We start from the raw sequence: 27,405 nt of genomic DNA, 5'->3' as shown, positions 1-27,405 counted from the left end.
CCGAGACAAGTCCAGAAAATGTCTGCCTCCTTGTCTTTACCTCACAGATTTACGTGCTATTTTACACTTACGGACATGACCAGGGCATTGCCTAGTCGTTCATTTCTAACTAAATAATGACATTAGACAGGAATCGGATTAAATCGGCCACAGCAGCCGTACTTTATTAATATAACAAACATTGTTAAACCTTTTATATCATAACCAAACCAATAAGCCAACAATCTCCCATTTCTATGGACATTCTAAGAACATCCATCCCCAAAACTCTATATGCATCCTGAATCCCTTAACTAACAAAGGAGGTCCTCGAAGCCTAAACCATCCGGTCCCAAATGACCATCGCCACATCCCTTTGCACCCTTCATTATTACCCCCAGCCGTTCCTCTAGCTCAGGGGCACCGAGCTATTAAAGCTCCTTGGTGCTCCACCTCTATCCAAAATCAAACCTTGACCACATTCCCAAATCGGTATGAGGAGTCCAGCCCCTCCCACGGGGCCCCCCCCATCCCAACCAATTTTCCAGCCTTCTACTGACCTCGAGGACCCCCCCGCCACGACATCCGCCAGTGACCTCCTTACTGGCGGGTGTCCCTCCACATACGCACAGCCGTTTCCAAATCCAAACACCACAAGTCAATGCCTACTGCATTTAAATGTATGCCATCACTCCTCCAAAACGCCCCTTCCCCCGATTCCAACTCAACATGGCGAACTACCACTGCCCCGTTCCTAGCCATAAACCGCCCAATCGCCCTATTCACTTTGATGCGCGCCTTGTTCAGCCTTTCAATAAATCTAGCCCCTCTCCAAAAACGCCTTGGTACAATGTCAGACCATACTGTAATGAGGCCCGGAAATAATGCCCATAGACGAAGCATGTCAAATTTGATGTCAGTAATTAACTCCCTGAACGGGCGAACCCCCAAATCATTACCCCCTAAATGTACTAGTAAAACATCTGGGGCCCTATCCAAGCGAGTAAATTGGTGAACTTCAGGAAGTAACCTGCTCCACATCATTCCTCTCTGTCCTATCCACCGAACTGTTGCCACTTCTCTGGAGAATCCCAGCTGTCTACCGTCCTGTCTCACTGCTGCCCGGAGTGCACCCCAGAAAACATAGGAGTGACCCATCAACCAAATTAAACACGGACCAGTCCCTAAAAAGAAACAAAAACATCAACAGTAAAATTAAAACAATCGTCTAACATCTATCCAACCTTACATAAGATCTAAATCTTCTGGATTCCCAGCGTCCAATTCTATGAATCACATCTTCCCCTAAACCCCTCCTAGCCGCTTCTGTTGCAGCACCAATACGGAAACAGTGTCCACTAAAACCTTTTGTATTAAGACCCAATTTTGACAAACAGTGACGCAATACCCCTTGAAATTGAAAGCAGGACAAAAAGGATCCGTTCGAGTGAATCAAAAGAGGGCCAAAATCATCACGACGCAACTCCAAAAAATCCTTCACACATAAAACTGGACACATTATGCAACCCTGAACTTCAAACAATCTAATAATCGCTCCCCTACCCGTCTGGTCTATCTTTGACCGCCGCAATCTAATGTCTACCCTATCCCTATATAAATCGACATCTTCAAATAGAATACCCCCTGCCTTAGTAGTAGACCTGCTCACCAATTCCCCCAAGCGAAGTGCCCCAAAAAATGCCAAAGAGAAGGCCACCCTAAAAAGACGCAACTCAAATCTCGAAAAACAAATAGACTCCATAACACCCCCTATCTGCACCAAAAGACTAAAAGATATCGGCTTCCTATCATCTTCCTTAGTAACCCCTCTGCGCCAACCACGTAATGCTAACCGAACCAAAAAACTCTTTGTCCAATCTCGCAAACCCCGTCGTCTAAACCCAAACGCCAAACCTGCCATACACCCATCCAATTTAGCAACCGACCATCCCAACTCTTTACAATGTCCTACAAACAGAAGTAAAGACATTTCCATATCATCTACCCCACCCCCCAGAAATTCCTGCCAATCCTCCCACAATTTCCACGACCTCTCATACAAACCCCAAGTACCAGACACCATAGCAGACCCAATCAAGTCGTTCACTGCCCGACTGGCAGCTGCCACAATTCCGTCGGCCACGGAGTCCCGTCCTCGTCCGCCCCTGGCGCCAAGCTCCGGAAACGATCCCACTGAAGGCGAGAAAGGGAATCCGCTATATCATTAAGAATACCCGGAACATGTTTTGCCACCACCCATGCGTTTAATTTCAAACACTCCAACACCAGTCTCTGCAATACTCTCACCACCGGAGGTGAAGAAGCTGAAAGGCCATTGATCGCCTGTACTACCCCCAAATTATCACAATTAAAACGTATTTTCCTGTCCCTGAAAGCCTCCCCCCAAACAATCACCGCAACTAAGATAGGAAATAATTCCAAAAGCGCCAAATTCCTCACTAAACCTCCTTGAACCCACTCCTGCGGCCAGGACCCGACACACCATTTTCCTTGATAAAACGCCCCAAAACCCACACTCCCCGCAGCATCAGTAAATAATTTGCAGTCGAAAGCTTCCACAATATCCCCCAACCACAAGGAACGCCCATTATAGGTATCCAAAAAGGAATCCCAAACCATTAAATCCGCCCGTAATTCCCTACCCAATCTCACATAATGCGTCGGAACCGAAACCCCGGCCGTTGCTGATGCCAACCGGCGGGAAAAAACCCGCCCCATTGGCATGATTCGACATGCAAAATTCAATTTGCCTAAAAGAGACTGCAGTTCTCTTAACTGCAGCTTTTTTAGCCGCAATGCCTTTTTAACAAAACCCTTCAAATCAACCAATTTGTCACCCGGTAACCTGCATTCCATTAACTCCGTATCAATGGTTAATCCCAAAAAATTGAGTACCGTCGTCGGGCCCTCTGTTTTATCTGCCGCCAATGGTACTCCAAAATCCGCCGCCACCCTTTCCATAGTTCGCAACAACAATAAACAGATATTCGATCCCCCAGGACCCACAAACAAGAAATCATCTAAATAATGTATTATAGATGCACATCCCGCAACATCTTTAACCACCCATTCTAAAAAAGAGCTAAACTTTTCAAAATACGCACACGACAACGAACAACCCATCGGCAAACAACGATCAACAAAATAATGCCCATCCCACACACACCCCAACAACCTCTGACTATCCGGATGCACAGGCAAAAGACGAAACGCCGACTCTATATCCGTTTTTGCCAGTAATGCCCCTTGCCCACAGCGACGAACCCAAGACAACGCCGTATCAAACGATGCATACACCACTGAACATAAAACCGGATCAATGCCGTCATTAACAGACGAACCGTCTGGAAATGACAAATGATGTATCATTCTAAATTTATTCGGTTCCTTTTTCGGAACCACCCCCAGAGGTGAAACAACCAAATTCTCCAGAGGAGGATCCGAAAAAGGCCCCGCCATCCTACCCAATTCAACTTCTTTTTGAAGTTTTTCAGTAACCACCCTGGAATGCACCCTAGCCGATTTCAAATTCCTCCCCCCTAAAGGACCCTCTACCCCAACACTAGGGATAACAAAACCCTCCCTAAAACCGCTTTCCAACAGCTGCTCTGCCTCCCTATCCGGGTATCTATTTAGAAACCCCTCCATCCTTGTGAGCCGAATTGGCGTCACCCCCTTTTCCAGACGCATCCCCCCCTTTACCTTTGCTCTTGAAGCATCTATTGGCTCCATGGGTACCTCCACAGGAAGTGCATTCATGCTTGAACTTGCACTTGCTGCCGAACTTGCAATTCCCTTCATTAAATGCAAAGCAAAGGCCTTTTTGCGTTGCCACTGACCTACCCGAGGATTCTGCACCCCCGGGACCCCCTGGAAAGGACTGCCCAGACTTAGCTTGCGCCATAATACGCAACCAAAGACTGATTTCTTTATGGTCCCAGCGAATACTGGACCGAACCGCTTTCCTCTGCCTAAATTGTTCATCATACCGGAGCCAAGCCTGGCCCCCGTATACCCGATAAGCCTCCCCAATTGCATCCATATAACAGAAAAGGGCTGAACAATTTTCCGGCGCCTTTTCCCCAATAACGCTCGCCAAAATGGCAAACGCCTGCAACCAATTTGAAAACGTTCTCGGTATTAAACGATACTTCCTCTTCTCCTCCTCCTCTTTTTTCTCCTCTTTCCTAGGCCTATCCAAATTAAACCGTTCAAGTGGTAATAAAGAAAATATATCAACATATTCTCCTTTCCATATTTTTTCCCTCACCTCTTGTTTCAAATGGGCCCCCTAAGGCCCTTCAAAACAAACATATACTTTGCCCTTGGCCGCATCATCCAACCGCTGCGCATCCTTATCCTCCCCTTGTGTTTGCACGGAAACAGACACCCCCGCGCTAGCCGACGAACCCGCCACCGATGCCCCATCATTACTGGCCACCCCCAAGCTGCTACCGGAGACGACGCAGAAACCGGCCCCCCAAGACCCCTCCCAATACCCCTAACCATGTCAGCTAAAGCACCCATAAAATTTTCCAACCCCCTGCCTAGCCCCCCTGAAGCCTCACCAAATTGCCCTCCCCCAGAGACAGCTAACAGAGCCCTATCAGTGTCAATGTGTCCCTCTCCTGGTTGCCTGGGTGCTGTGTCCCCAGCAACTGCAGACTCCTGCTCCGGACGACTTGAAGGCCTCACAGCGGGTGCAGAATCTGCAGCTCTTCTCACTTCTCCGGCAGCTCCTCCTAAGTCCCGCCTCCCGGCACGGCCTGTACCAGAGACGCTTGCTTCTCCTTCATTAACCCTCTCTGGTCCGCTCCCTGGCAGCACTCGCCCCGATGTCACAGCAGGTAGGGAAACAGCAGGCTGGATCTCCCCCTCCTCCACGCTGAGCTGACAGAGCAGCCGCCGGCTCGTCCACCGCAACTTCTCCTGACACCCCCGCTGTCTGTGAAGCAGGAGGGAGGACTTCCCTCCTGTGCTGCAGGCTCCGCAGTGTGACAGGATTCCTCCCAGCTCTGGAGGGCCGAGAAGCAGCGTGCCGCCCGGTTCCAGGAGCTCGAGGGTCCCTTGAGGGGCTCCTTATACGGCGCCGAGCCCGTGGGGTCTCATCTGGGCTGAGGCGTGCCGGAGGACGAACCCTCTGCGGCCGGCGATCACCAGGGGAAGGGCGGCTGTCCCGTTCCCCAGACCCCTCTGAAGGACCTCCTAACTGGTCCTGTAGCCACTGCTCTCCTCTCAATGCTACTTCTGCCCGAATCCTACTAATCATCTCAGCTAATTCAGTCATGCTGGCTGCGTCCAGGTAAGCTGTTCTCTTCACTGGCTTTCCCTGACTGAATTGAATTCTCCCGCCCTTTCTTTATATACCCCTCCCCCCCCCTCCTCATATCACATTACCTAACGGCTGCCTCATTAACCCTTACCCTGCCTTTTCTTCCTCCAGGCAGCCCTGTCATGTGGCCTACCTCTTAAGGCTTTAGATAAGATAAGATAATCCTTTAATAGTCCCACCTTGGGGAAATTTCAGCGTGTTACAGCAGCATAGTAATACAGATACAGGATAATACAGAGTAATATGTTACAGACGTAGACACAGATAAGCTGAGAAGAGAAGATATACTAGGAGTCCATGGCAGCTAAGGAAAAACAGAAGAGAAAGAGGAAGACCTCATGGTCATCCTCATAATCATTAGTTCTCTGTGCGGAGAGCTCTTCGTTTGGTCTGATGTAGATTATACAGCCTGGTCGCGGTTGGAAGGAAGGACCTGCGATAGCGCTCCTTCTCACACTTGGGGTGAAGCAGACGGTCGCTTACAGTGCTGCCAAGTCCCATCAGGGTCCCATACATGGGGTGGGATTTGTTCCCCCGCATGGAGGTCACCACAGACAGTATCCTTCTGTCACCCACCACCTGTACTGGGTCCAAGGGGCTCCCCAGGACAGAGCTGGCCCTCCTGATCAGCCTGTCAAGTCTATTTCTGTCCCTGGTTGATATACTGCTTCCCCAGCAGGCCACACCGAAAAAGATGGCTGAGGCAACCACAGAGTTGAAGAAGGCCCTAAGAAGTGTCCCCTGGACTCCGAAGGCCCTCAGCCTCCTGAGCAGGTAGAGTCTGCTGTGGCCCTTTCTGTGCAGCGCCTCCAGGTGATCAGCCCAGTCTAGTTTATTATTGAGGAGCACACCCAGGTACTTATAGGTCCTGACTATCTCAATACATGTTCCTTGGATCTCCACCGGGGTCGGAGCACCTCTCCGTTTACTAAAGTCCACCACCATCTCCTTGGTCTTCCCAGCATTAATCCTGAGCTGGTTTTGCTGGCACCATTCAACAAAATCCCGGTTTAAGTCTCTGTATTCCCTATCATCGCCATCAGTGATAAGGCCGACTATAGCAGAGTCATCGGAGTACTTCTGTAAGTAACAGCTGGATGAGTTGTGCCTGAAGTCAGCAGTGTACAGTGTGAAGAGGAATGGGGCAAGAACTGTACCTTGTGGTGCCCCCGTACTACAGATCACAGTGTCAGACACACAGTCCTGGGCTCTCACATACTGAGGGCGGGTTGTCAGGTAGTCTAGGATCCAGTTGGACAGGTGATGGTCCACACCACCAAGGTTCAGCTTCTCCCTCAGTAGCCCTGGCTGAATGGTGTTGAACGCACTGGAGAAATCAAAGAACATTATTCTCACAGTGTTCCCGGGTTTCTCCAGGTGAGAGAGAGCTCTGTGAAGAAGGTGGATGATGGCGTCATCTACCCCAATGCCTGGCCGGTAGGCAAACTGGAGGGGGTCCAGAGCGGAGCTCACTAGGGGGCGTAGGTGTGTCAGGACCAGTCTCTCTAGGACCTTCATTAGGTGTGATGTCAGTGCTACAGGTCGGTAGTCATTGTAGCCCATCGGGTTGGGTTTCTTTGGGACTGGTACCACGCAAGATGTTTTCCACAGTTGAGGTACCACTCCCAGCTTCAGGCTCATATTGTACATGTGCGTTATAATACCACACAGCTGGTCACTGCACATTTTAAGAACTCTTGCGCTTATACCATCAGGTCCCCCCGCTTTGTTCGCTCTAATATTCTTCATTTCCTTACACACCTGAGACTCCTGCAGGATCAGATAGTCAGATTGCAGTTGACCGCAGGTCGGTGGGGGTTGGGTCTTGGTGTGTGAGGGGAGGGCGGTTAGCTGACATGCTGGTGGAGGGAGCATTTGCTTGGAGTCGAATCTATTGAAGAATAGATTAAGCTCGTTAAGCCACTTCCTGTCCCCTACTGTTCGGTGCCTTGTCTTTTCCTTGTGTCCTGAAATTGCCTTAAGGCTGTCCCACACCTCAGAGATTCTACCCTCCCCCATCTGTAGCTCCATCTTCCGTCTGTAGTTGGCTTTCCCTTCCCTGATCAATTGTCTCAGCTGTTTCTGAACCGCCCCCAGGCCATCTTTGTCCCCAGACCTAAAAATTCTCTTTTTTTGCTTGAGGAGAGTTTTAATCTCAGAGTTAATCCATGGTTTGTTATTGGAGAAACACCTCACCTTCCTAGTTGGTACCGTGCTGTACCGTGCCCTATAGTCCGGCCTTACTTTACAAGCTCTACCCTCTGACTACATCTATCTATAGTGTATGCTGTAGTCAGTGGCGTAACTAGGAATGGCGGGGCCCCGTGGCGAACTTTTGACATGGGGCCCCCTCGACACCGAAGATCTCAACCGAGTCCCTCTTACGCATTCCTGCGCGCTCTATTATGTTCCATAGTGGCCCCTGCACACAGTATTATACCCAATAGTGGCCCCTGCACACAGTATTATACCCAATAGTGGCCCCTGCACACAGTATTATACCCAGTAGTGGCCACTGCACACAGTATTATGTCCCTTAGTGGCCCCTACAGGACTAAATACTGTCACGTCACCCGCTGACCGCTATACATGAGTCCCCCTGCGAACTTCCGGTTGGCACATGCGCAATGGAAGGGCGGCAAGAAGACTTCCTGTTCCTTAGTGAATTAACCAGGGCTGGGTATGTACTTCAGGGTATGGTCCTCGGGTTACGACGAGCCTGCTGCAGAACCTCATTTTCTGAATGCTATACAGTGTATAGCATTCGGCAAATGAAGGCTGATTGTGTAGCAGGCTCGTCCTTGCTACAAGCAGGTAAGTATGCTGTTACCAGTTGACTTTTTCTCATTGAAATGAATAGACCAGCGTTGATTGGCCAGTGATTTGGCCAATCAACGCTGGTTCTGCCAGAGGCTCGTCTGAGGAGGCGGAGTCTAACATCGGACTATTCATTCCAATGAGAAAAACTCTTGCCTGCCTGTAGCAAGGACGTGCCTGCTGCAGAATCAGTGTTCATTTGCCGAATGCTATACATATATATAGCATTCGGCAAATGAATATATATACTGTATAGCATTTAGCAAATGAGGTTCTGCAGCAGGCTCGTCGTAACCACGAAACAGTATGCCTATACCCCTGCTAGACATGGCAAACTCTCAAAACCGGAAAGAGATCTTCGACCGGAAATAGGAAGGGCGGGACTTAATCCTTTGTTATTGTTGTCAAAGGGGGACTCATGTATACCAGGACAAATTGTGGATATAAAATCTGGTCCTGTGCATTACAATTTAGTAACTCCATGTGCCTCATATTAATAGCAGTTAACCCCATCATCTCCCTGACATTAACCCCTGTGTGCCTCATCATAAGGGTTACTGATATGTGAGAGACATGGAGGTAATAATAAAGTATCTTCATTATTATTACCCCCATATGTCTCACACATCAGTAACTCTTATGGTGAGGCACACAGGGGTTAATGTCAGGGAGATGATGGGGTTAACTGCTATTAATATGAGGCACATGGAGTTACTAAAACACAAGTAATCCCCCCATATGCCTGACATTAATAAGTAACCCCAGTACGTACCTGTGTATCTTTAGTTTCATTTTCCTTCTTCCTCCAGTGCAGGACGGACGGCAGGAGCTCGGCAGGGATAAGCCCCGCCTCCTCCTCTCATTGGTGGGCAGAGGACAGCAGAGAAAGGGAGGGGGGAGAGAGGGGGAACGTCCTGAAGCGCTGACAGGAGCCAGAGCTGCAGCTCCTGTGTGTCAGCCGTTGCTGCAGCTTCGGGGCCCCCTGTTGGTGGAAAGTATTCCACCAACAGGGGGCCCCGATCATTATACTCGGGGGTCCGAAAAGACCTCCGAGCATAATGATAGCAGCGGTAGCAGCTGTCACCGGGCCCCTAATGTCCCGGGCCCTGTGGCAGCTGCTACCGCTGCTATGGTGGTAGTTACGCCACTGGCTGTAGTCTGTATATACTATATATACACGGTGCTAGGAGCGGCTTGTCAGTCAGGGATCTTCAGCTCTGACGGCAGACATTTCTCCAGTGCACCATTTCCCTCCTCACTACAGACATGCACAAAAAAGGGAAGGAGGCAGCAGCGGTGGCGGCACGTCCCTGTCCTGGTTGCCTCACACGACCTCTGCTGCAGGTTTCTGATTACAGTATGCCCCCCTCTCCCGCCCTCCATCGCCTGGCAGCCAGCCACGTCTGTGCAGCAGCCTGGCGAAGGTTCATGACTGGGCTCCCGACCAATCTCCTCTCTCTCAACGTGCGGCCTCCTAATACCGAGAACTGACGCGTGCGGGCGCCAATCACAGCCTGTACAGACTGGAGGGGGCTGCTCCTTGTCTGCAGGACGAGGATCATACGAGGACTAAGGATTGGTAGTGGAGGGGCCTCGTGTACCCCACCCGCAGCGCACGGAAGGAGGAGCTGTACCCCGGGAAGGGCCGACCTGCAGGCGGCGCCAGTGCGCACGATTGGCTGCGAGGCTCCGGCTGCTAGACAGTGGGGGACTTTGAGTTGCAGATTATTGCAGACTAAGCAGTCTGGTTCTGCAGCAGCAGCACAGGCTGAGGCACTGGGAAGCCGGCCAGGAAGCATCAGAATTAGCTCATTAATAGACAATCGCAGGCAGTGAGGAGAGGCGGGCTGCTCTGAGCCCTCTCCCCTGTGCTGCACCTCTTCCTAGAAGTCCCAGCACTCCCCCGGACAGCAGCAGCAGCAGCAGCATGCAACCCGTGCGGTCACCTCTCTGCTAACTATGTATAAGTGAAGCCTGAGCGGAGCTGTCTGCCGGTGAGTATCTGCCGGTGCCGGCTGCCCCCTCTCACTATCTGCCGGTGCTCCCATTCACTATCTGCCGGTACCCGCTGCCACTCTATCTACCGGTGCCCCCTGCCCACGCTCACTATCTACCGGTGCCTGAATCTGCCGGTGCCCGCTGCCCACGCTGACTATCTACCGGTGCCCGAATCTGCCGGTGCCCGCTGCTCACTACCGGTGCCCGAATCTGCCGGTGCCCGCTGCTCACTATCTACCGGTGCCCGAATCTGCCGGTGCCCGCTGCTAACTATCTACCGGTGCCCGAATCTGCAGGTGCCCGCTGCTCACTATCTACCGGTGCCCGAATCTGCCGGTGCCCGCTGCCCACGCTGACTATCTACCGGTGCCCGAATCTGCCGGTGCCCGCTGCTCACTACCGGTGCCCGAATCTGCCGGTGCCCGCTGCTCACTATCTACCGGTGCCCGAATCTGCAGGTGCCCGCTGCTCACTATCTACCGGTGCCCGAATCTGCCGGTGCCCGCTGCTCACTATCTACCGGTGCCCGAATCTGCCGGTGCCCGCTGCTCACTATCTACCGGTGCCCGAATCTGCCGGTGCCCGCTGCTCACTATCTACTGGTGCCTTAATCTGCCGGTGCCCGCTGCTCACTATCTGCCGGTGCCCGCTGCCCACGCTCACTATCTGCAGGTGCTGCATTGTCGGCTTTTGTGCCGGCAGCGCGCAGGAAAATGGTTTTACCGGCTGCTACTAGTTGCAGAAGAGCAGGATGACGTCATCCCCGGCTCACTGAGCAGAGCTGGTCACTTTCTATGCCTACAGCTCACATTGCTGGAAGCCCTATAGGCACAGCACCTATACACTGCAGTGTGCTGCTCATATAGCATCAGAATACCGGCATTTATAATACATTAGAATAGAATATTATTTGTAGAATATCTGTTCACTTATTCTGCATGAAGAAATGTGCATGCATTGTGCTATATATATATATATATATATATATATATATATATATATATATAGTGTGTATGTGATATATGTAGTACATCTTGGACAATGTATTGGATTTGTAATGAATATAGCATAGCTGTAAATGGAGCACGTCCTTCACCCCTCACATTATATAAAGCAGGCTTCTTCCAGGAGCCCCAGATATTCTGGCTTTGTCATTGAAGTTTGCTATCTGGCAGAGATCCATATACAGTAGATATTTGCAGTCACAATATGCTAAATGCTGGTAATATTCCTTGCCGGCTGAGGTCCATGTCTTTGGCACATGTAGAGTGGCATTTCCTAAAATAACCTCCAGTGTCAGGAGGAGGACGTTTTTTTCGTTCTGCCTTTGACAGCACATATGTAATGTCTGGGGTGATGTTGGATTGGGACGGTGGGGGATAGAATAGCGTTTTTTGGCTGATTCAGTCTGAATCACTGGATGCACTTCAAAGTTGTGAACGTGGCTATTAATAGAGCAGCTCTGCAAGGACATGCTGCCAATGGGGGGGGGGGGGATGGGACACGCAATAATCCCACCGCTTGTACTTGTACCCATAAATATGAGATGAATTCATTGAACATACAATATAACATGTATCCATTCTGTGCTGGTTACTAAATGATCCATGTATTTTATCCGTGCAGGTCATGCATTGATACTCACCACTTACATCTATTCATTTTATTTCTGCAGATTGTTCTCCTTGTGGTAATGACCACAATGCAGCCTTCAAACAGCTGCCAGGCTGCTAGCGTGGTAAGATTACTAAGCCATACATATCTTTATTCTTATATTATCTTGTTTATTATGCTATGATGAATAAACTCTGGATTTCTGTCTAACACTGATTCCCATTTAGCTTCTTCTTGGACCCGGCCTTCTTATTCATAATGCTGTCTTGCTCCTCCTCCTTCAGGTGCTGGTTCCTTTAGGGACAATAGCCGCTCGCAGTCTTCACTCAGCATGATGCAATGTTTATTCTATGAACACAAAGATGAATAGGGAACAATATCATAACATGGCTTGTCATTCTTTCAGAAGTAGGTCAGCAGTGCAGAATGAAAGAGATATGTGTCATTAGATGTATTACGCTCATGTTTACACACTGCAGTCATTTATTGGAATTCCCTAAGTAATTCAACACTTAACTGTATTGGCAGAGCAGAATACTAATAGAAATGCATACACAGTAACAATGCCTTGGCTGCATTCGCTCCACGTGCAAAGTTGGCACAGTGCATACTATCATATATCCAACTTCTAATTGTTTGCTGCATATTGATTATTATATAAGTGAATTACATTATGCAGTGTTATCATCATGGGTATTCACGGTTTAAAGTGGTAGTTCCATCTCAGACAGATATGGCTTATTCACATTGTATACCTGCATTGTGAGACAACAAGTGTGGCATCCTAGTGGAAAGTACATGGAGCAGATCTCTTTTCACATGTATAGAGGGTACAGAATCCGCTGTGTAAGCATGCCAATGGTCAAGGTGCTATGATCAGAGCTAAGACCTAAAGCATGGTTCCTAAAGGGGAACATGCATCTAACAGACACTGATGAAATATCCTCCGGTGATATCACAACTCACTTCCTTCAATGAGCATTAACCCCTATAGCCCCTAGGCAATGAGCATTAACCCCTATAGCCCCCTAGCAATGAGCATTAACCCCTATAGCCCCTAGGCAATGAGCATTAACCCCTATAGCCCCTAGGCAATGAGCATTAACCCCTATAGCCCCTAGGCAATGAGCATTAACCCCTATAGCCCCTAGGCAATGAGCATTAACCCCTATAGCCCCCTAGGGGTTAATGCTCATTGCCTAGGGGCTATAGGGGTTAATGCTCATTGCCTAGGGGCTATAGGGGTTAATGCTCATTGCCTAGGGGCTATAGGGGTTAATGCTCATTGCCTAGGGGGCTATAGGGGTTAATGCTCATTGCCTAGGGGCTATAGGGGTTAATGCTCATTGCCTAGGGGACTATAGGGGTTAATGCTCATTGCTAGGGGGCTATAGGGGTTAATGCTCATTGCCTAGGGGCTATAGGGGTTAATGCTCATTGCCTAGGGGACTATAGGGGTTAATGCTCATTGCTAGGGGGCTATAGGGGTTAATGCTCATTGCCTAGGGGCTATAGGGGTTAATGCTCATTGCCTAGGGGCTATAGGGGTTAATGCTCATTGCCTAGGGGGCTATAGGGGTTAATGCTCGTTGTATAGGGGCTAGACCTAGGACCACAGGGTGTACAGGGCAGTTATGCTCATTGCTTAGGGGTTTCTTCACTTACCTGTGAAGATGTCACTGAAGTTCTCCTTCATCCACTTCAGTGCTCAGCCTGGATCGCTTCTCCGGGTCTTCTGTGCAGCCCTGTGAAGAGACGTTTGCCTGATCTCACGAGAACTCACGAGATTAGGCAGGAGAAGCAGCTCCGACACTGTCCACTGCTAATTGGACAGTGTCAGACTGACGTAGCTTTTCTTTTTATAGTCAGAAACGCCCTTCTGACACTAAAGCCTTAATTACCATACAGGGCGCCAAAATTTACGGGGCTCACAGCTCCAAAACGAGGGGGGCTAGGGAGGTAATTCAAAGTGCACTACAGTCTATGCAGCTGCATCTATAACATGGGGCAGAAAGCTGCACAGGTTGCAAAGTGGTGAAAGGTCCTCTTTAAGTATTTTGATAGCACTCAATGCTCAGAAGAGTTGTCATGATGCATGTGACCACAAGGGGGCAGCCTCCCTTTCCATTGACAGACATTAGGCTGCTGTAAATGGCACCTTTGTTCTTTTGGCAATGTCAGAAGGGAAGAAGTGGGAGAAATGCAATTCTCTGGTTATTATTGAACTGCTTAAGGTTATAGAGGGAGTGATTTTAATATATTAGCTAACTTCTGATAACAGAATTCCAGAACATAATATTTCACGTTGGAGCATGGAGTTTCTTAACTCCTTTTTGGCATACCTTGTACTGCACTTGGCAGTTCACCATCTTTACAGTGCATATGGATATACATTTCAGGGCAAACCTAGATATCTAATATTGAGAATTTAGGACTTGTTTTAAAATCACATTGTGTAGACAGTTCATCCATTTTAATAAGAAGCATCAGACCTTATGGGTGTGGACAGTTTTTATAGACAACGCCACCCTTTTTTCCATTGCACATTTACAATTTGCAAATCTTATCAAGTGGAATTTTGTGTCTGAAATAAAGATAAGATAAAATGTTTCACTTTGCTAAAATATGTGAAAAAGGCATTTCTGTAATATAACAAGTTGTTTAATAATTGATATTAAGGGCCTATCTGTAGCCCCTGCGGACCATGGATCTGCACAATGTGTAAATCCGGTAGTGTAGGGGCTCCCGCAGCAGCAACGCATCGCAATTCTTCCCGCAGCGCTTTAGACAGGAAGTTTACAAAGGTTTCCTCTGCGGACTTTTTCAATTATACTCATGGGGAAACCGCCGGCATTTCCTTAGATATAATATTGACGTGCGGCAATTTCCAAAACCACGCCGGTTTTGGAAATCGCGGCATGTCCGTACCATGGTTTTTCTCACATAGTGGGCACGGGATTCGCTAGAATCCCATCAACATTACCCTAAAAGAAAAGGATACACCGAGCGCACAAGTGTAGTATTTGACAGTTATTGTGAAATGGTAATGATTAGAGATGAGCGAACACTATTCGAAACAGACGTTTCGAATAGCACGCTCCCATAGAAATGAATGGAAGCGGCCGGCACGCAGACTTTGCCGGCCGCTTAACCCCCCCGTGTGCCGGCTACGTCCATTCATTTCTATGGGAGCGTGCTATTCGAAACGGCTGTTTCGATTAGTGTTCGCTCATCTCTAGTAATGATCATACACCACAACCAGATTGCCTCTTACCTGTGTGGGTTATGAGACAGTCACAACTCCGTTGTAGGCACACAAACAATATCCCAGGTGGGAGTGGCAGCGGCATAGCCTGTCGAAACCGAAAGGACGGGAGGAAGCAGTGGCAACACAGGGACCAGAAAGTCCGTGGAACAGGGAAGGTTTGGTTTGGTTTTGGAAGTAGAGCACAGTAAATTGTTTATAAACAGTTTATTGAAAGAGTATCACAACAGAATGGTATGACGCGTTTTGGGCTTTGACTCAGCCCTTTATGAAGTTCAATTAACAAATACCGTCGGGCTTGTTCCACGGACTTTCTGATCCCTGTGTTATCCACATCAACTTTGTCCTGACTATAAAACACCACATTTTTTTTCCCATGATGGCATTTCCACTCCATGGGGCCCCAGCCTTAATGTAAATTCATTTTGTTTTTTTATTTCTTTATCCTAGTTTTATGTGTTTCATAAATGATAGATATATAGATAGATATCCTCTGTAGTTCAGAGAGGTAGTGAGTAGGAGAGGGAGGTTTTTAGATTTGAGAGTACTAGCTTGGAGGTCACATAACTTTCATTCGTCACCAGAATGACTGTTCTAGATGTTATAAAACCAGAGATACAGCTATTTGAAGTGACCCCTTCCCCATTGCTACACTGCTACATCTGTGCTTAATGTCAGTACACAGTGGGGGATATTTATAAAGACTGGTGTATTCAATGCCAGTCTTCACATCCTTTATGCCAGCACAAAAATTGCCAAATTTATGAGAAGTATGCATTTTCATAAATGACGTCTTACGTCTGTACTGTAATCTACGCTAGCTTCTAAGTGGCATCGGTATTAGGGATCAGTACACGGGCTCAAATGTGTAAATGATATTAGACGTAGCGCCACTTTTGCTATCATAGAAGCAGTTACTTGTAACAATGTTTGTTACAGCTGGTGTTTAAAAGTTGCAAATCCAAGGTTTGTGCCTTTTTTCGCCATAAATTTGGCATAGAATCATCACTAAATCTGCCCCGCTGACTACTGGTGCAGTGGACAGAATCTCCTGGCAGTGCTTAGAGCATTCCTAGGGGGAACTTTTAGAGCCTCTTTTAGACCAAAAGAAATAAATTGGGCTACTCAATCCTTTCTCTGTGTAAATTGAGACCATTACAGCAGCCAACCTGAAATACAGGTTGGTTACCATTGCTGATTGGTTTACCCTTAGGTTGTGGCGACAGTGATAATAAATTGTGTAGGAGTCTCTATGAAAGCTTAATATGGGAAATAAGGCATAGAAGGTGTGCTGGCACTTTAAGGCCGAACAACCCGTTTAACTGCAAAAGTTTATCCTGGTGCACAAAAGCAACCGTTTTGTGAGAAATTCCACCCTGCTACATCTGTCTTTCTCTGAATTAATCTAGCTTTAGCCACATTGTGAACTTTGTAAAGGGATTTCTAAATCTTGGAAAAGAATAACTTTTAATCCTCTTGTTTTAATCTTGAAAACATATAATCCCTCAAGTCTTTTATCAAAGTATTTAAATGTAGATAAAGTTGTTCTTGTTCAAGTGAGTGATCTCAACACAAGTTCAGGTAAATCCACAGAGTTCATCCGTATCCTATAGCGCACTATAACCTTGCTTAGTATGGGTGACATCCGCTGTCACATGGAATGTATATAGGATAATGTATCACTTATAGAAGGGAGACTTCTTACTGTGTACTAAAAAGCAAGGTTTGGAACAATTGTGAATGAATACATTTGGAAGCACAGGTTGGGCAGGATAGGAGGGAGAAATGGAAGTAGAAAAGGTAGTCACAGTTGAGATGGAGTGCATGAAGATGGAGGTAAGAAACAATGCTGTCCTTTTAGTAGTGTCATGAATGAACTGCTGAACTATCTAGTCACATAAGGCATAGTTCAGTGTGAGGGTGCATTCTACGCAATGGTAGCCATGTGCAGCCAAATCCCTGGCCCCAGGTGTACAACCGCCAATGAATATAATGATTATACAGTATAACCATGCACTCATTGATGGCTGAATGTAGGTCGGCCACTGCATGAGCACACACCCTAAGCAGTGCCATCTCATGTCAGTCCATTCTAAATCTCTTAGATCCTAGCTGGGTTTATAGGTGACCCCTGTTACATGCATGTTTAAAGGAGTTTGCCCACAACAGACACTTATGGCATTCCCACAAAGGCCATGGCGCGCAATGGAACTGACCTCTGCTGATCGTCGATGGAAATTTATAGATCGTAAGCTCTTACAAGTATGCTCCTCTATTCCACTGTACCAGTTGGTCACTGTGAGGCTAAGTTTCCATGTAGCAAACGCTGCAGAACTCCCCTCTCACCTAATATTCTATTTTCTATGTTAACAATGGGGCATTAGATATAACAGATAATGATGGATTTGTGTATTATTAGTCAAGAGGGGCTGAACTCTCCACATACAAAGGGAGTGGCACTAACAGCAGTGAACAGCGCTGGCACTGTTTATAGACCGTTAATCCTGTGATGTCATGGTCAATTATGACTGTGTAATCTAAACATTGTCAGTGTCATGGGTGCCGCCATTTTGCCATCACATTCGGTTGACTGGACAGCTGGGGCTGTTGAAGGGTCCAAGGTTTGTCACTACTATGGTTCCATTACATGCTGCTAGAAGACCAGCAATTTTACAATAAATGGGAATATGATGACCCATATGGTTCAAGTTGGGTGAAAAAATGTTATATAGTATTACATTTTTCAGTGAATCAGAATAAAGAAATGCATTTAGATATTGCATCTGAAAATACCCAAACTATTATAAGATAAAATGAGTTATCCCAGGAGAAGTAGAAGGGGGAAGAAAGTAATAAAAATGGCAGAATTGCTTTTTCTTTTTTCACTAGTTATTCTCGTTAAAAAAAAACCTAATAGAAAGTGATCAATCCATACATACATACATACATACATACTGTACATACATACATCTTCTCCCACAAAAAGAGTTACAAAGCTCCATATACCAAAATTTTAAAGTTAGGGTTGTAATATTTCAGAGAAAATGTTCCTTTTCAAAGTTTAAGAAAAACAAACCACCATCTTTGCCAATAACATTTCCCCTATATTGTGTTCTTTAATTTTTTTTCCTCCCCCATTTCCTCGCTTTTCTGAATTTCTATTAGTTTATGCTGATCTGTTATACTGTATATACCGGTAGCTATTGCTTTCACTTATATGAACCTCTCCACATTTGCCTTGCAAAACTGTTAAATGAGCCTATGTAATGAAAGTGAATGCTCAGAATATGGATATATGAATAGGAAATCGTAGACTAACACCTTTTCTCAATAGAGCAGGGTAACAGTGTTATATTCATTGTCATTACAGGTATACCATCCACGTCTGGCAATCTGTGATACTGGTGACACTCGTGAAACCACACTGATAGATGGAAGATTTTCCAAGGTAAACTAAGTGTATGTTTACGGTCTATTGCAGCACTGTGGTTAGGTAACTGAGCTGAGTATCCACTCGAAGATGATGTCCAAGCAGTGGTTGGCTGAACAATAAAATTGTATAGCACAATTTGAAGTTTACATTAAGTGTAGTCTTGCGTCTTAGCTTGACATTTTTGAGTTTTATTTTTTTAAATCAGATAATTTTTATTAACAATTTTTCTGTACGTGAATTCAAACAATCGACAAAACAGCAACACATCAATAATTCAAAGTAAATATGGAGACACAATCCGATTCATTGCAAATAATAGCACTCAGAAACAGACAAAGTAGAAGTGAGAAATCTATCCCTAATCAGAGATGGGGAGGGAAGACCAAGTGTATCCAACCATACACATTTGGTTTTATATACCGCTGAATTCAGCGTACTGTCGGCTTTCCCGTTATGTGCCCTGGTGGAAGAGATATCAGTGCGTTTACAGATAGCTCTTCACTGTCTGAAGGGCGTTCCTGACAGTCTAACTGGGAACGCCCTCCTGACAGTACTGTGTGTAGCACTATACTGTGAGGGGCGTTCCTTACTGCCCAGCCATGACGCTGAGCTGTGAGGAACGCTCCCCCGACTATACTCGTCCATAGACTAGTACTGGGGGAAGTGTGTGTGGGGGGGGGGGTCGTTCCTCACCGCTCAGCCTACTCTTGTGTAAAGGGATTGGAGATCATGTTGGTAAAGTGATAATTTTAATCTCGGCACAGCAAGATATCATTGTAGTTGAACCTGATCAGCTGTGTGACTAAAGTCTAAAGAGCTTCTTGTGGCAAAGATTTTAAAGAGTAAAGCTGGTCATAAAGTTCATTTCTAGTTCTATGCCCTTCCTTAACAATGGCATTTTCTATCTTTCCTGCCGCCCTCTTTCTGAGGGGATGCCTAATTGATCTGATCTGAGTCATATGAGATGCTCCAAACACATGGAAGATCCAGGCTGTGCCAGATTCATTAACCAGCATGTGTCCTGCTGAATCTGCTATAGTATTAAAACAGTGCCAGGACAGACTTGGCATTGTTATCCAACTCTCTTTCTAGTATGGACGCTTCTATTGGACTTTCTAAATACTGTCATAGGTGTACCATATAGTATTCTGTGTAGTATGAGAGCACTAGGCATCTCGGGAAAAAAAATGTGATTTTTTTTTTTTTTTTTTTTGTTAAAATTATTTGCTTAAGGGATGGAAAGCAAATCTTAATTAACTTTTCAGACTGATTATTTCAGTAATTTTAAGTTTTCACAACAAATGACGTGACAAATATCTCCCTTATTGTGGGTAAGAATTGGATGTATTTGTAGAGGGCTTTAGTGACAGTTCTATGTAACTCTTGTTCTCAGAGTCTGCTTGTTGGATGACTCACTTTGGCTTTCAGTTATTCTGGAAGATTATCTGGCAGATATTTCAGAATGTGACTAAACCAAGCAGAATGCTTCTTTTTTTCCCTATTAGTGGTCTGGGTGGTTTTGCTAACCAGTCTGTCTGTTTAGGATCTAGAAAGCAAATTTCTAGGTTTAAAAACCTGTGAGCTTATAGGTCTGTTTTCTGCTACTTTGCACCAAATGTTCCAGATGGGGATACTCCTTTATGGCATATCCATAGGATATGCCAAAATGTCAAAAAGATAAGTATCCACCTCTGGGACCGACATTCCCTGATCCCTATCTCACATCCACAGTGATGGCTACACTTGCATGCCTTTCTTCTTTCGAAGTAGAAGTGAACGAATAGTCATGAATGCATAGCCACCTCTCCACTCACTGTGGTTGCAAGACAGGGGTCATATAATGCTTGTTCTTGGATGGGAATACCCCTTGTAATATGCTCACTTTTAGCACAGGAATATTCATCACTGCTTTAAAAAAAAAAACTAATCAGGTTGATTTTCGGACAGTAAACCACCCACAGGTCCTTATAGACCGGGAGTTTAGTGCCCCAAATATCCCTTTTTTTTTTAAAAGCCATCCGTGCTGGCATTTTTTTTTTTTAAGTGGAGGTATGGTGCATGCGCACTAATGCCAAGGTGTACTCCTTTGGCTTCAATGAAGAACTTTGGACAAGGAGTGCACTATCTGGGTGAGTATAAAGCTTTATTTTTATTGTGGGCACGTATGGCTTTACAACAGGGAAATTTAGGACACTAAAAAAGGAACGGAGTGTGGTTTAGTGTCCCAAATCACTTTAACAAAAAAAGAAATGTGCTTCATGATGCCTAAATGACCCCAATGGTTTATAACTATCCTGTAGTGATGGCATCACGTACTTCCATGTCTAATCATTGACCTCTGAAAATTCAATGCTAACAAAATATATGCATGTTGTTGGAAGAGCAAACAGGTGCACAATCTTATAAAAAGCCTTGAATCTTATTACTGCGTAAGCCTACTAAGACTTTAGTCACTGTATTGCTTTGTGTCTGAGTCAAATTACCACCTACCACCATTCACTTTGCTTTATTTGTGTGTGTGGGCAGCCTGACGGGACTGTTTCTATTTTCCCTGACTAAGGAATGATGTGTTCAGTTTGAATGTAAAACTTAAGAAAATATGGAAAGTAGAAATGACTTGTGCGCACGTCAGGGTAACTAATTCTATAAAGCAAATTGTAGCAATATAATATGTAAGTACAAGAAACAAATTTCTCTTCCATTTCCGCCCCTCTGCAGCATCTTTCACTTGACTGACCCTAATCTGCGAGGTGTCTCATGCCGCGGGTTCTGCATGAAGTCTGCGGCAAATATTGAAAAGGATGTATGTTTTCCACGTCCTCCATTGATCTCGGCCTCCTATTAAGTACAAGTGGAAGTAGTATTTTGCAGCAGAATATGCCTCAAAATCAGCATCAAATTATACCATGTGAATGGGCCCTAATAGTTAAAGTATGGGGTTAAGATGCTGCTTGAAGGTGTCTGGAGCTTATTCACAATGGAGTCCTACTTTTCTCTCTGTATCTTCCATTATTCATAAGTGCTATAATATTCCAAAAATAATGGGACTAGATTTTCCACAATATCACACTGTTAAATCTACTGAATCATTTTAAGGCCAAGTTTAGCTGTTCAGTGAAGGCTTATCTTTGTTCATGTTTTATATATTGTTTCTTTAAAGGGGATAGGTCATTCATTTGAAGATCACTGGGGGTCAACTTCACTACTTACCCAACACAGTCGCTATAAAAATGTAAAAAGGCTAGGAACAGTCCATATGTATGATGAACATGAAGCCACATGACCTTCCAAGTGGAAGCGGTGTTTAGGGAGTACCGTTTCAAATAGTTGATCTGTGGGGTTCCCAGGTGTCAGGCCTGCTCTGATCTTCAATTCATGACCTATCCTAAGGACAGGTAATCAGTTAAGTCTAGTAGAAAAAAAATCCTTTATTAGATCCTGAAAATTCTGGACTAAAGGCTTTTGGGATGACAATTTTCATAATTGAGGCATTATTGACAATGTAATTTCACAAAGACTGTGGAAACAAGACTGAAATATGTTTTTCAGTATAAGACCACTACGTTGCACATTCAGAAAAGAACTATTAAAAATCTGAAGATGACTACTCTTGGTCTCCTCCAATTTTACTTCATGTTCCATATTACATGGTAGCTCAGAGGTTAGCACCATTGCCTTGCAGCGCTGGGATGCTAAGAGTGAATCCAACCAAGGGCTACATCTGCCTGCTGTTTAGGTTTTCTTTTGGTACTCTGGTTTCATTCCATATGCCAAAAATATACTGATAGATAAATTGGCTTCCTATAAAACATCTGACCCTTGGGGTTGTTGGGGATGAGCACTTGTATGGCAGCCACAAACTCCTCTACGCCATAACACTCCCTCCACTATGAGAAAAATGCATTACAAATGTCATTGTCATACAGTTAAAACTGAGAAATGTATAAAATCTTCTGTCTCAAGAGCTCAGTCATGTCCCCTTTACATCTCCTCACTGTCCTGTAAACAGACTTAGACAACTTGCTGGAGGAGCAGCCAACCCTGTACTGCCTTGTCTACAGTAGGGCCTGAAAAATATATAAAGTCTTCTGTCTCAGGAGCTCAGCCCTGTCCCCTTTCCTTCTCACAGTCATATAAACAGACTGTTAGACAACTGGCTGGAGGAGCAGCCAACCCTGTACTACCTTATCTACAGTAGGACCACCTATCTTCTGCTGGTGATCTGCATAAGATTAACGCCTGTGATCTCTTCAGGACTTCTACAAGGCCGCTTGTTTCAGGAACATGAAAAAAGTACTGCAGACTAGAACAGTCACAGCATCTATATTTTTTATTGACTTGTATGATTTATTTTCACATTTAATGTCCCTTAAAGACACTCTGATAGAGACCCTATTTCGTTGTGCTTCTTAGCATTAAAGTAGTCCAATTTGGCCGCATTGGATATTGAACCATAGATTCAGCCTGTGTGTGGACATCGGTTCTTCCTTTAATAGACTGACCATGGTAATAGCTGAAGAACTTTCATGTATTTAGAGTGTTTACATCCTGTTTTTAAGTGAGCTCGTGGAAATCGCTGAGACATCACGTTTCCTCTGGAGTTTCCAAACCGACACAACGTTTCATGTGTAAACATGTGTTTTCTCCTCATTAATAGCACACATTTATATCACTGTCATGTCCATTAATCACTAATTTGTTTCTTTTTTTAATTGTTTCTGAGTTTGAGCAGGGAAAACATTGCAACTTCTCTGGGAAGGTCCCGTCACATACAGCAAACGCTTTACCTTTCATCTCCCTAAATATTTTCACAGCTGAAAGGAACTGCCCCACACAATACTTTGGGAACGTTTCCCAGACTGCAGTCTGTATGCAGTTGATGTTTTGTTGCTGCCACCCACATCCTGCAGCACAGCCGGGCTGGAAGAAAAACACCCTATGCTATAAAAGTCTATTTTTTGACAAGAAAGACAACTGTTGATTTAGTCATTTTATAATGAGAAATACATATTAGTGCGCTCCTTCTGGCTAATTTGGAAGGCAGTCTAATCACTGTAAACATAAACTGTTAAAGATTCTTTCCCACACATGGATTTGTGCTCTGGATTCTGTTTAGGAGTAAAGCTGGTTGGTCATACTTTTATAGACTGGGATTGGCTGACAATCTGCCGGGTATGAATACAGCCCAATAAACCTGGTAGAGTTATTAGCATCTTGGATTTCACCATGCTGAATCATTTGTTCCTGCGGAGGTATCTGGTACCAGTTTAGTTCCCTCTTTATTTATGCTGGTACTGGAAGAGTCTATTTCATAGCTGTGTAATGTTGCATTGGGGATGTTAATGTAAAATAACAACAGATTTAGACCATTGGCAGCGGTCAGCCACAATTTTGTGATACAAAAGACTAGGATTTGTCAAAAGTTAGGCAATATGTGTTAGATTGAATTTGGCCATCAAGGCTTGATCATTTATTTTGGCAGCTAACTATCTTATATGGCCAGCATGAGACAGTGTTTGGCACATTCGATTCCTGAGTTGTCCAGGCCATTTAATAAGGACCGCAAGCATTTTATAACTCTACTTATAGGTCAGATTATTAAAGGGTCTTATTTATGGAGGTTACCAGTGGGTATGGGGTCCAAAGCTTTTATTACTTCACTATTTTTATGGTGTTTAATTTGAGAACATAATAAACAAACCAAAATGGTGGATGGAAGAAAAATAGTGATATATACTGCAAGCAATGACGGTGAAAAATGCAGTTCCACTGTAAAGCTTCTTTGTGATGCAGGTGCTTTATGTCTAACCATTTTAGAAGTGAGTATGAGATTAACACACATGGTTTTAGTGCAGGCAGAATATAACGCTACTTATATGGATTCCTAAAAACATGAATGGTATGGCTACTTATTCAGGGAATTTAGTTGGACTCCTTAAAGTGACCCTCTTAGGTGATTCATACTGCTTATTTCAGATGAGGATCTGATAGAGGAAGATGATTTATGATTTGGAGGAGGATTTCTGAATTAAAATCATAGTAAATCCTGGCAGGACTCCTAGAAGACACAGGGAGTCCTGAATGCGTCTTCACATATCTATCAACTGCCTGTGCAGACACGAAGGGTGCATTCACACAGAGGAAAATGGTGAGGAATTTGGTGTGGAATTTCAGTGCTGAAAAAAAAAGCCTCCCATTGACTTCCTGGTAGCAGAAAAAGGAACCCTTTGAAGTCAATGGGAGGCTTTTTTTCCCAGCACTGAATTTACACACCAAATTCCTCACCATTTTCCTCCGTGTGAATGGACCCTGAAGGAGAGTGTCAGTCAGTGTGTGTGGGCGGAGTAAGTAGGACTCACACTCTCTCTCCTAGGAGTCCTGTCAGGATTTATGATACTTTTTACATGGAAATCTTGCACTAAATCACATAATCAGATATGTATCACAGAGCTCAGCTTCTCCTACTAAACACTTTTTTTAGATAAGGCAGCAAAATCTGCTCCTAGCTGTTTAGTGTAAAAATATTGATTTGGTTAAGAAATCCGTTCTTTTATATACTGAAGCAAAACCCTTCTTTCATCATTACTACTATATAAGATACTTTCCTTCCTATGCTCCAATTAGTAGATCTCGTAAATTATTTTTCATTACAGTTCTTTATTAAGATTGGACTTTATATCTTGCGCATAAGTAATGATCTTTCTTCTTTTTATCAGGGGACTCTCCGTCTACTCAGAAGGGTCAACCACAAAGAGAACAATGAGGCAGACAGACTCCTGACTCCAGAAAATGGTTGCGGACATCATTTCACTGAAATTAATTACCTCTTCCTTTTTTAATTGTATCTCTTCCATGTGTAGTGCGTTTGGTTTATGGTTGTTGACACGCTCATGATGTCATATATTGGGAACTGTTCCTGTGTATATCATCAAATGTAAGAATATATGGGACTCTGAGCCTTGCTTTAGAGAATTACCATAGACAAAGTTGTACCATAACTCTAACTGTAACCATAAGTTTTTACAGTCTAGGTCAGGTGAAGCTCTTCACACTGTGAATCCATGTTTACACACAGTACAGGTGGGCCTTGTGGCCTGTTTCTACCACAGCAACGTCTTCCTCGCCTCAAGCACCTCACAATAAGCCAATAACGTAAAGCCTTCCGTTTCAGACCTGGTTTGCTAGTTTATGTATGTTTACTCACAGTCGAGGCAGCCATATTGAGAGTAGGGATAATCGTCATGAGAAAGGGGTCTATGAATTTACTGTCCCTAGTAAAGTGATAGGGCTATTCTCCCGAATATTAGTCTAACTCGCAATTGTCTGCCACCGCTGTGTGTAAGTGATGGTCGCAGTTTGACACTTACCTACCCTCTCTGAGGCTAAGAGTCCCCCTTATATCATGTATTACTTTCACCTAGATGTAGCATACTCGCTTCCTTTACTTTCCTCCATTGTCTGTATATCTCTATATTTTATCCATGTACACTTTTTAATGTATAGAAATAGTTGTTTGAAACACATTGTTTCCTTGTGGTAAGTGACAGAGAAGCTGCCACAGGATATGAGACACTGATGAATGGTGCTATTTTGGACTTTTACATGCTCCTTGGCAAGATAGCTCTGATGGGAGTTTTTTTTTTCATGTTCTAAGAAGGTGTTGGTATTTTTTCCTGATTGTTGTTCTATAGGCGGGACTGACTCTTTCTTGTCTTCAGTGTGGCTTTTATAGGTTAAATAACTGCTAACAGGGTGAGTCAGACAAGTAATTTTTAATTTTTTTTTTTTTAATTTTTTTTTTTTTTTTTTAATTCAGGGTAGATTAACCAACCTACAGCTATTCTAGTGGGAGCAATCACAAAACTGTAATTTACCTAATCACGATAATCCAAGCCCCTGCCCCTACTTTTGAGAAACCTAGCAATAATATTTCACTAACCTTGTAGAAATCTTTATTATTTTATTTTTTATTTTACTGTATTTGAAGGAGCGTGTATGAGAAAAGGGCATGTTTTTGTAAATGTCCTGGGGTCTGTGGCAGGTATTAATTTTAGGAACGAGGCAGCTAATAATTTTGCATACGTTTCCTTTTTATGTTGCAAAATTCAAAAAATTTTAAGGTTTTTATTTTTTATTTTACACTTTTGTTCTTGCTCTCAGTGATAAATAAAGTAACCTACTCTTGAAATGCTGTTGTGTTAGACACAATCTGGAAGCCCACCTTTTTTGTTTTTTGTTTTTTTGTTTCTTAAATATATAACACAGTCTTTAGCTCTTCCTCGGCGGTGCAGATTATATTCTGAACTGTTTTAGCTTTTGACTGTTACTAGGCAATGCATGCTTCGCCTATGATTTTCCTTACCTTGTAATTTTTTCTTCTCTGTTTTGAGTGTCCTATTGTATGAGTAGAAGATATGAGCTGTGCTGTATATAATAGAGCAATTTAATCAATATTAAGCAGTCGTGGCATATATGTATGGTTGCAGTTGTGTATTGATAAAAAGGCAAGCTTTTGTAATAATGTGATCTCTAATAATGCACTTCAAGTACCCAATGTATTTTAACTATTTTAGTAGAATTTGTTCAATAAACATGCAAGCTCTAATGGTTTCAACATGTGTCCTCATTTGTCCTGTCTTTGGAATAATATAGTCCTCAGTACAAATAAAAATATTAAACTTTACATGGGTTGCCTCATTTTAGAGAGGACCTTTCACCACCTCCACCAAGTCCAGCTCTTTGTCATTTAATAGGTGCTGCTGCACAGATTCCAGCACAGATGGAATTTTTCCTGAAGCCCCCATTGTTCCTGAGCAAAAAGTGCTGTTAGTTTTGGTTTGTGATAAACTATTTAGGCTTGGTGCTGTCAAGTGGGTGGTATCAGATAACACCACGAAAGGGGTATGATTCTGAGCTCTGACGCTGTCCGCCCCTGAAGCACTACTG

The 27,405-nt window shown here is 44.5% G+C and overlaps 2 protein-coding genes across 2 annotated transcripts; one reads left to right on the top strand and one right to left on the bottom strand.

Annotated features, from left to right (window-relative positions):
* Positions 1-1,207: 1,207 nt before the first annotated feature.
* LOC142200399 (integrase/recombinase xerD homolog) lies at positions 1,208-3,904 on the bottom strand. The gene is made up of 3 exons (XM_075270777.1): positions 3,703-3,904; positions 3,183-3,344; positions 1,208-2,172 (listed from the first exon to the last, which is right to left on the bottom strand). The coding sequence occupies exons 1-3, from the start codon at positions 3,902-3,904 to the stop codon at positions 1,208-1,210; spliced, it is 1,329 nt and encodes a 442-aa protein (XP_075126878.1).
* A 5,888-nt stretch (positions 3,905-9,792) lies between these two features.
* On the top strand, positions 9,793-27,064 carry LOC142201804 (neuronal regeneration-related protein-like). Its single transcript, XM_075272269.1, has 4 exons — positions 9,793-10,143; positions 11,823-11,885; positions 18,397-18,474; positions 25,176-27,064. Exons 2-4 carry the CDS (start codon positions 11,841-11,843, stop codon positions 25,296-25,298), a joined length of 246 nt encoding a protein of 81 aa, XP_075128370.1. The 5' UTR covers positions 9,793-10,143; positions 11,823-11,840; the 3' UTR covers positions 25,299-27,064.
* Positions 27,065-27,405: the final 341 nt, after the last annotated feature.

Source organism: Leptodactylus fuscus, chromosome 1 (genome assembly GCF_031893055.1).
Source record: "Leptodactylus fuscus isolate aLepFus1 chromosome 1, aLepFus1.hap2, whole genome shotgun sequence".
Lineage (NCBI taxonomy): Eukaryota > Metazoa > Chordata > Amphibia > Anura > Leptodactylidae > Leptodactylus > Leptodactylus fuscus.
This window is presented reverse-complemented; position numbering and strand designations above follow the sequence as displayed.